Genomic DNA, 10172 nt, shown 5'->3' on the forward strand with positions numbered 1-10172 from the left:
TTACAACAAACAGACACATAGCAGTTTGTTAAAAGAGTACCAACACATATTTTCACTGTTGTATAAACTCTACCCAATATTTCTTGCCTGTAATAGGATAACATTTGGCAAGTGGTATGAAAGTTGGTATGTACTTATAAAATACATAATTTGACACTAAAGTTGGTCTTGAATTGCCAGGCCTGGCACCATTGTCATTACCGTGTCAGCAGGACACTAAACAAAATTTGGCAACGTTGCAGAGTAATAAAGCTAGGTATGATGTTGCTCATAAAAAAATAAACAAGAGTTGGCAGTTTCATAAAAAGCAATAGCAAAGTTTAGGGCTGTGCTTGAATTCCTCAGATGGTGTTCTCACTATATGCATGCTGGCGCATCACATGTTGGCGCAACGCAACATGCAGGGCAACTATTTTTGGCCAGAAAGAATGGTGCCCAGGCAGCTGCCAGGTGTCACACAATGCTGCCGTGCTGAGATGCGCCGTCAGTGGTACAGTTAAACCTCGATACTATAACCAAGTCAGTAAAATTGGCAATTAGCCTCATTATAGCGAAATTTCGTTACATTGAAATTACAACTTTTATGCAAACAAGTGCTGTTGCTGATGTAATTTTTCTTACATGGAAGGGGCTGCTAAATATTCCAAATTGTCGGGCGATCAGAAAAAGCAAACTTGAGTGAGAAAAAAATTAATTTTATTGAAATTGAGAGCCGGCGATGAAGGGTACAGTTTCATGCTGCGTCGACGATATTTTCACATCGGCGATACAATGCAAAGCCAGCTACACTTTTGTGTCCACTCTGCCCCAGCGGCTGACAGTGTCAACCACAGTGGAACGTTGCCACCACAAAAAGCACCGGAAGTGCAGGGAAGTGAATGCTTCATCTGTATCTGACTTCCAATGCGTGTCCAAAGCTCCTCCTTACACAACCCCCAGCATTAAACCCGCCGAAAGACAGTACACGATGCCATGCCATCTCAGCTCGCCGTCTTTACGCATGCAGTAGATTACCTCTAAATTGCAGTAGATTACCTCTGTGTATGCACTCGGCCATGCTGACAGCTATGCACAGCCACGGCTGCACTAAAAAAGGAGATGTGCTGGTGAACGTCTCCTTTTCAGCAGAGAGGTTACACAACAAAAAAGAAATACGAAAGATAACATCCCCTCAAAGTGCACTCCCTCATCGTCCCAAATGTCGAAACACGATGCTGAATGTTCCTTTTTGCATGCTCGCACACTGCTGTAGATGCATGTTAAGCCACACTTGAGATGTTCACCACTGTTTCAGTATGAAATCAGACTACTCTATCCTAGGGAAAAATGGTCACACAATGCTTGAATAAACTCAAGAAGATATAAGAAAGATAATAATCAGTGCCATCAAATCCACGTAAGTTTGCAGTGACAGATGCAGCCAATGGCTTGAATGCTTGTTCTCATCGTTTAACTGAACTGCACTAAAGTTGCCTTCCATGTGGGGAGAACTTGGCCATTAGCCAGAGCACTTCCCTTCACTGTCCAAAGACAGGTGTGGTCAACCTTCATGTAAGCAGGACAGAGATGTCAGAAATGACAAGACGATGAGTTCAACATGGTCGTGTCCAGAATAGCACCCCCGCAGCAACATGCGGATTGCATTGCATTATATAAGTTTTGAATGTCAACGATGATAGATTATCTCTATTGGAGTTTTGGTTTCATATTCCAATATAATGCGCATGTCATTATTTAGTCAACTTCTACAGAAAAGGTAGGTACGCATTAGAATTGAGTAAATAAGGTAGATGGAGTAATGAGGTAAGGAATTCTGTGGGGATAGAACAGAGTTGGCCAACTCTTGGTGCAAGCAAATGGACACCATTGGGAAAGCCTTATGGTGGAAGTTGACATAAATGGACAGACAACAATGGCATGTGATAAAATATGGCTACAGTTTGCTTGCCATATGCACGCAGTCTGGTCAGCTCCTTGAAGAGAGGCACCAAGGTGTGGCTAGATGACAGTCTCAGAATGTCTGCTGCTTCAGTGTCCAGCAATGTCATCCAGCGGTACAGCACCACAGTGTTTCGGTCCTGATGCCAGCTGCGATCTAGAGCATGGCTTAACTGCTCCAGCTACACACACACAGAAAAAAATATTAAAAAAAAGAAAGTGGAGACCATTACTTTTACATCAACTACTGCAGCAACAACAACAAAAGCAACCGTGGAGATAGACTTCAAAGGGACACTAAAGAAAAATATGACTTCTTCTGTATCAGTAAATTACCCTTCTACAATATAAAAAACCACTCTTACCACGCTAGGACGTTTCGCAAGCCAGAAAAAGTGCAATAACAAAAGACGGGTGGTGACGTCAACTTGAAGTTCCCGCACCACCTCACTGCAACGTCACAGATTTTGAGTCTTCTAGGGCCTAGTCAACTCTAACAGTAAAGATAGACTACACTGTGTTGTAAAAGAGCCAAAGACTGAACATGGTGAGTTTCAGGAACTTTTACTGAGCCAATACAGCCTAAACACGAAACAATACTTGGAAATTTGCGACGTCACAGTGACATACTAGCATTGGGGATTCGGCGTGAAATTCAAAAACTAAAACTTTGACCTTCATTTTCTCTTTTAATAATCAACCAATTATTTCAAAATTAACAACAACAGAGTTTTCAATTAATGCTTTATCCGTCTAAACTGAGTTAATGTGTTACTTTAGTGTCTTTTTAACGTGGAGCCTAAAGAGTTCACAGCTGAAAAACTGTGGCCTTGAAAGTATTTGAAGAACACATTGTGCAAGTCATGTGGTTTCGCTGAAAGTGTGGGGCACCCAGGAGAGACAATGACCACACTGACTGTAGCAGCGACAGCTAGTGCAAGATAACTTAAGATTACTCATTGCTGGGCTATTTTGTTCACGTTGTACTGATAAAGACGAATGAGTGCAAAATGAAGACCGAGGTAGAAACAAGTAAACAGGACACATGCTCTCTTCCAACTATGAAAATGAGCACTCTTTCTGTATTGCAACTATGCCACGCAGTTGGAAGTGGGCATTTCCTTGTTTCTACCCGGGTCCTCGTCTTCATGTTGCACTCATTAAAGGGAAGCTGAAAGGTTTTCCAGAAAAAATCAGTGAACATCTGTACACAATGGTTTTCAACCCTCCGAATTCGAATATCGTATCGAAATTGAGCGAAAGAAAGCGCAAATATATTTTATTTCGACGAAAAGTGCAGCAGCGGACACGCCCAGCTCGCGCGTCTCGTTTCCGCCTGTGATTGGTCGGGCGCCTCGTGACGTCAACACTAGTAACCGATCGCTGCCGCTACACATGAAGCGCGGTGCCAGGTAGTTTGGTGCTGTTTTTCTGAGACGGTAATGGAAAATTTAGAGAGACTGTGTTTTTCTGAGGAGTTCGGCGTTACTCCCTACATGTACGAGCCGATTGCGAAGAGCCGGCCTCTTGAAGAAGCAAATGATGCTTGTGCGAGCAGTGCTTTCGACGCGAACGAAAGCAAAGTCTTGGGATCTCCTTGTGTTGGAAATGCTTTTGGTGAGTATGTTTTTTGCAAAGCGATCTAGTGATCTCGCCGCTCTTTCGCCGATCTAGTGAGCTCGTTTCCGGTCAAACAACTGTGTTCCTGCATGCCTCCTCGTGGAACGTAAGCGAGGATGCGATCGTCGGCATTTGTGCGCTGTCCAAAGCTGTCGGCAATCTACAAAGACTGTTTAAACGCGTAAAAAGCTTCCCAGTTCATGCAGTACGTGTAGTGACCTTCATCTGTTGACTACCACGTTGACTACCACTCTACATACACGCAGACGCACCAACAAAGGAATGCAGGGTCGATCGAAGCAGATTACGATGGCACGCACGCAGAAACAAGCGCGGTCAGGCACGGTCGCGGACGCTGCGAAGGAACGAAACCCTAGAGTTGACGTCACAACACCGCGGTTTCCGGTCGCATCGTCAGTGTCAGCAGCAGCGCGTGGCATTCGACGGGGGGCGGAGCTACAGCGCAATTTCAACCGACGATTACGTCGCTCCTAATTGAAAAAAAAAAAACCCAAATTTTACCTACATGGTTTATAAGGCTCCCGCATCCGTATATGAGCGTCTTATTGAATTCGACAGACTCTTCAGCTTCCCTTTAAGTGTGACTGATCAAGAGTAACTGCAGCTGACTGTCACAGTCGGGTGTTATAAAAATTCACAGATATTTATATTCATCAGCCTTCTTTGAGGCCATATTATTTAAAATTTAAGTACAGAATTTGACTATATATGAATATTGTTAATTACATTATGGTGATCGTCGTGAACAATGGCGCCATTTGTCATCACTATGGCGAAAATGCAGCAGTGACCAAGGGCACCACTGCACACTTTGGATTTATTGTGGAGAAAATAGGCAAGTAACACATGCAAATGCGATATTTAAGTGAATCCACTACAAAGTGCTACCTTAGTGGATGTAAGTCAGTGGTTTAGCTGGAATGGTGATTTGTACCTGGAGTGCCTCTTTGTGTTGCGCTCAGTAAAAAAGCAATTATTTTGCAAGTACTACGTGCATGAGAAAATAAGCGGAAAACGTCACCTCTTTCAATGTAAGCCACGGGCAGCTCAGGCAGAAACGAGGTGCAGATTTAGAGGGGTAGTTGGCAGGCAACTGAAAGTCCAACACAATTGGAGGCAAATGTTCCAGCGAAATCTCCTGTATTTCTTCTGAAAAAAAAAAAAGAAATAGAATACGACATCACCACAAGAAGCTGAAGGAGGGCACAATTGAGACTGATGGCGTTGCACAACACAATACAAATGCTCCACCACACCCAGAAACCCAAGCACACTATACGAACCACTGAATGTACTTGTCTAGAAACAATATTGCCAGTTTCGTCCAAAGGCAAAGCAATGAAAGCAACAGCAAAGTCTAGTGTTGCCACTCAAGCTCCTAACGTAGTGCTCTGATAATATTGTCATGGTTCACTGAGAACGGGAGTTTTAATTGAAAGAGGTCATCCTGTCGCACTCTATCGGTACACCCAACAATAGGGAACGCCGTTTTCTTCTACTGAGCCTGCGTGAATTCTCGAGCAAGTTGTCTTTGTTGTCACAATTGGGGCTCGATGTAGACAGGGGCGCGGCAATATGCAGAGGCAACATGGTGCAACGCAGCACGCAAGACAACTATTGCCGCTCAACAGGAACAGCACCTTGGCGGATACCAGGTGTCTCACAATGCTGGCACAATGAGCAACACCAGCAGCAGTTTTATGGGCATCACACCTCAATGATGTGCAAGGCGAGATCAAAGGAAAACAGTCTGCAGTTGTCAGCACCCAAGGATTAGGTAGATTTAGCTTGATATTCACCATCCTTTCGCTCAGGCTAGTGTATGCACCACGGTGTGGTATCCATACAGCTGCTCAGGAGCGCTAATGAGTGCACACACAACGCTCGAGCCAGCAGCAGAAGCCAGAACACTGCTCTGGCTCTGGCACCATCGAATGAGCAGAGTGTGATGGTGTGTCCACTTCGTCATTTTTGCAGCCAAACACAGTGTGTGTTTCTGAAGGCCTTCTAACCACTCTTGTACACATTAGAGGAAAAAAAGAAGTAACCTATAACAATTATGTAATTAAAAAATGTAATTAATTATGACCAATGGCTGCCCACGAAAGCAACTGAGCAATTACTAAAAAGTAATCAATTACTTTTAAAAAGGCCTTGAAATCAGAGTTTCTAAATAAATACCTCCGAGGGCGCTAGAGTTTACGGCGGCTCTCCTATGAGTTGCCTCAACCTATGTGGGAATGATGGGAAGCACAGGCTTTGGATTGACCGAGCTTCACACTAGTGGTGTTTGCATGCGTCACAGTAAACGAAGCTGTTTTAAAATATTTTCACATAAAATCCAATTTTATTTCTGCAGTATTATATATAAGGCACAATACATTACACAAAGTTTGTATGACTGAGATCAAAGCACGGTTTACCACCAGGGCGCTCTAGGGTATGCATTGTTCTGCAATCCTGTTCCTGATTTAGTGCCAGTGAATAATTACTTATTTATTTCTACAACAGCAATAACAACCCTGCATGTGCTTATATAAAAATACTAATCAAGTATTTATGGAGATAAGAATTTTGTTTTGTGAGAAAGCGTTGCACCTTTGAGAAGAATGCTACAAGTGTCATCTGCTACAACGCATGCTCGCTGTGAATGCAAGACTTTTCTCACAGACGATAAGCACTTGGTTCACAATATAACCTGCCTTTAAAGGAAAGCGACAAACATATTTTTAAGGATGCCCAGTCGAATATACCATATCCACTGGTTTCAGGTTGATTAACTTAAGATCTGTTAAGACAAGGCATCTCCAGCTTGGGTGGCTAAGCAAATGATGCGTACAGGGATACAAACTACAGTTTAACAAGAATGCCCTGGGCTTCTCCATAATGCCCTCTAGACTGTGCTAACTGCGTGTGAACCAGTGCCCAAAAGCATTGCAGAAGGTACCATGTGTGCCTTTATACACCCACAGCAGTCTAGGGAGGAGGTTCTTGCTCTCCCAGATGAAAAAGTCTATACTTAAGATTAAATATATCCCGCACTCCCCTTCTTTCATTTTTTTTCTTCTAAAGAACAAAAAAACCAATCTGTTGAAAAATTTGTTATTCTGAAAATACATACTAGGTAATTGTACAAAAAGGACTCACATTTTTTACGTGCCATTAACCTTTAATAGATTAACTGTGGATTTGGCACTAACTGCTATAAAAACAATTAAGGGTGGGGGGGGGATGCGGGGCTAAAATCTCGATTTTCGACAGAGAAATGCATTTTCTAATTTCGTTTATTTTTCATTCCTAGACGTGTAAAGCACATCGGCAAGTTTGGCTGCAATCTGCACCGTAGAAAAGAAAAAAATTTTCGCGGCAGTGGCACACGCTCACTGCCATGTCACCCTTGTCTGCGAGTGCTGACAAGGGCGCATAATTGGTCTAAAGCTGAAAGAAAAAGCGAGGATGGCTTGAACCAATTGCTGCAGAGCAGGTTCGAAATGAAGAGGAGGGTCCAACTATGGAGCAGGGCAGTTTGTTTCGTCATTCTTGGTCGTAAAATAAGATAGCGTGTTCTGAAATCTCTGAGCTCATCTTTCTCAGTTCACACTTTTTGCCCGAACAATACCTTTAGGAAAAGTATTATTTACAAAGTGCTTTGCCAAAACCTAGTCTGAAAGTAGTTTCCGGGCTGAAATTTTGGCAGGAACAACATGAGGTACTTCTTATGTTTCTAAATATATATTAAAACAAAAAATTTACATATCTGACATATAATGACAACAAAAGAAATTGAACTTAGCCTCAAAGTGATGACACTGCTACAGAACTGTAAAGAAAAACATGCAATTGGCCTTATCCAGCACTGTGACCCCCCTACAAGGTATCTAACAAATACAATCAGCACCTTATTTTTCAAATTATAATTTTCCTAAGGTGACATGCTTAATTGGCCCGTGTGACAGCCATAGCTTCTTCTCTATTTGATTTGTATTAATGAAATTTAAAATATGTGCTCAAAGCAAGACGATACATACAACTATAAATTTTTATGGATATCTGTGCAATGGTTAACACAGATAACATTTAAGATAAATTTGCAAATGCGGGGCAAAGTAATATGGGGTCTGCGAGTGTCTGTCAAACTGCATTCTTGCACCCTTTAATGAAGCACATGCCTTCTGTTGGGACATGGCAATGTGCATGCTCATCCTTTTGTGCCTTTTGTGCTCATGTACGTATGCCTGCTTTTTTGCCAGTCTACTGTCGGACTCTCAATGACAGCAGATGATTGCGCTAGGACAGTGCTGCCCCTTTCAGTTGGCGGAGTGTGCAGTGCATTGTCACTGCATCACAACAGTCGAAAGAGACACCACTCTTGTAGCATAACCTTCTGCAATCATCACAATTCCGACAGCAGGCTGGCAAAAAATGGACGTATGGGCAAGCACACGAGCATGAAAGGAATGAGCATGCACAATGCCGCGTCTCGACAGAGAAGGCACTTGCTTCATTAAGGTGTGCAAGAATGCAGTTCGGCATGCGCTCACAGATCCCATATTTTGTCTTTGCCTGTACCTTGCCTTCTACACTATCTTTTCTATAACTGTTTTTACGCATAGTCTTGCCCTGTTGTATATGTTGATTTGATAATTTACTTTTCTTCTCCCTGATTGACACATCTGAAACTATTCAGACGTTTTAAGGCTCGTGTAATGTGTCTGTGTGACACTTTGTACTGCCCAGCTATGCACGCAAACACTTTGCGCTTATGCGGGCTGACTTTGCCCAAATGCGAGAAGATAAATGTACATGCGAAGAAAAAAAAAAAGAAAACAGGAGGCAGGGGCGACACTCGAAGCGGCACTTTTGGGCGAGCGCACCTGGGGCATTCACTCTAGGCACCAGCACGCGGAACGGCTTGGGTACTTCAACGCGAGCGAGGAAATGTCCTTCGGGGTAGTGGCCTTGCTTCTTTCTCACTCCGAAGACCGAGGCGTCGTAAATGCTCTCCAGAACAAGCAGCTCGTTCTCTTGCTCCTCCTCGTCTGCCATGCCAACAAGCGCCCCTAGGAAAAAAAAATAAAGATAACAATAGCGCAGCCGAATCTGACACAAAACCAATGGCACAATCGATGTGCGGCGTCTCGAGCAAGAGACGACTGGAAAGACGACTTGAGAAGCGATTCACGGCAGCGCCGCCCTTAAGATCGCGGAGCGCCGGACTCACTCTGAATGCTTGCTCGAGAAGATCATCTGTGATGTGGTCCAGCGTGTATCGCCCACGTCTATTCGAAAAGTCGCGCAGCAAGCACTGCACACGCACACATTGCTGAACCTTGCAGCACAGCAAACACAGAGTTCACACAGAACGGGCGCGTCCGCCGTGTTACTGGTGGTGTTAAGGAGGGGAAAACAACAGCGTTGACGGCGTTAACTACAGGGTTTTAAGAAAAGCGATTAAGTAGTCAAGGACAAATATTCATGGAGCGTTTCCGAGTATTTCCGTGTTTCTTATCGGCTGTCTGGATTGGATTGACTACTGGCAGTTCTGTGCGCTTTGGACGGTAAGTTTACCTTTCGCCTAATTATTCTTATTCAATCTGCAGTCAGCAGTAAAATCCCCCTTCTGGCTATTGTTGAAACAATAAATTTACAGTTGTAAACGTATGTCGCCTTTTTAACGCACCGTTGTGTTCTCTGACCGGCGCATGCGCAAATCTCAATATCAACAAACGTCAACGCACGTGTGTCAATGGCGGAAGATGCTGCGATTAGAAACGTAAGTTACGTTAAAAACGTTCAATGACGGTCAGCAGCTCTCCAAATATTTACTTAAGCAATAGCGATGCCTTAACTGATTCCACACATCTTGAGCACACTTATTCCGCACTCATCAAGCGTGATTTTCTTTTTTTTTCCCCGTAGCAGACAGCATTTCGGTGGACCTCTCAATTAAAAGTCCGTTTGTACATGTCTTGTTTTTTTCAGTTTCGAGATTTCCTTCTAATATACAACAGGATGACCGAGACATGCTTCCGACACTGCGTGAACAACCTTAATTATCGGGACCTAACGCCGGATGAGGTTGGTTCGAGCCTCCAAAAACAGCTAGCGCTGCAATCTACGTGCGAATTGCCCACCTGCACAACGCCGCTCGAAGTTAAACTTCCTTTTTCTTTGTCTCTGACTGTGAGGAATCAAGCTGGTCCGCGTACAGGGCTCCATGGAGTGATAGCTTTCCAGTAACGCCACGCATAACTGAGAGTGATCGAACGGGCGGTTACCTTGCAAGGTATCTACCAATTATTGTAGGACGGAATGAGCTATCTATGCGTAAAAGAAAAATGAAGCATTGCGCTGGCCCGACCAGCCAAGCACGCGATACTCTTGGAACCTCCCAGTCAGATTACCCCAAGAGGGGCATAAAAATGCATGCGTGAGTGGGGCTGGGGTAGTCTGTGAAGCATACAGCTTACTGTCGATGTGGGAAGTTCACCGCAACCCAAACATACGTCGCTGAAGTGAAGCCCACCAATTGGCCCCTTTCATTGGTTTGATGGGCTCTTCTCAGGCATGTTAACGTTGTTGAAAGCATGATG

At 43.8% G+C, this 10172-nt stretch overlaps 1 protein-coding gene across 1 annotated transcript in view; it reads right to left on the bottom strand.

The window, feature by feature from the left end:
• LOC126536647 (E3 ubiquitin-protein ligase RNF14-like) overlaps positions 1-9125 on the bottom strand; it is a 33384-nt gene extending 24259 nt beyond the window's left edge. Inside the window, exons 1-4 of the mRNA XM_055073638.2 lie at positions 8801-9125; positions 8454-8639; positions 4601-4728; positions 1949-2120 (exon numbers count right to left, since the gene is read on the bottom strand). Of these exons, the coding sequence (XP_054929613.1) occupies positions 1949-2120; positions 4601-4728; positions 8454-8625 (472 nt within the window). The 5' untranslated portion in view covers positions 8626-8639; positions 8801-9125. The remainder of the gene's footprint in view (positions 1-1948; positions 2121-4600; positions 4729-8453; positions 8640-8800) is intronic.
• Between the last annotated feature and the right edge of the window lie 1047 nt (positions 9126-10172).

The sequence above is a fragment of the Dermacentor andersoni genome, chromosome 4, assembly GCF_023375885.2.
Source record: "Dermacentor andersoni chromosome 4, qqDerAnde1_hic_scaffold, whole genome shotgun sequence".
Lineage (NCBI taxonomy): Eukaryota > Metazoa > Arthropoda > Arachnida > Ixodida > Ixodidae > Dermacentor > Dermacentor andersoni.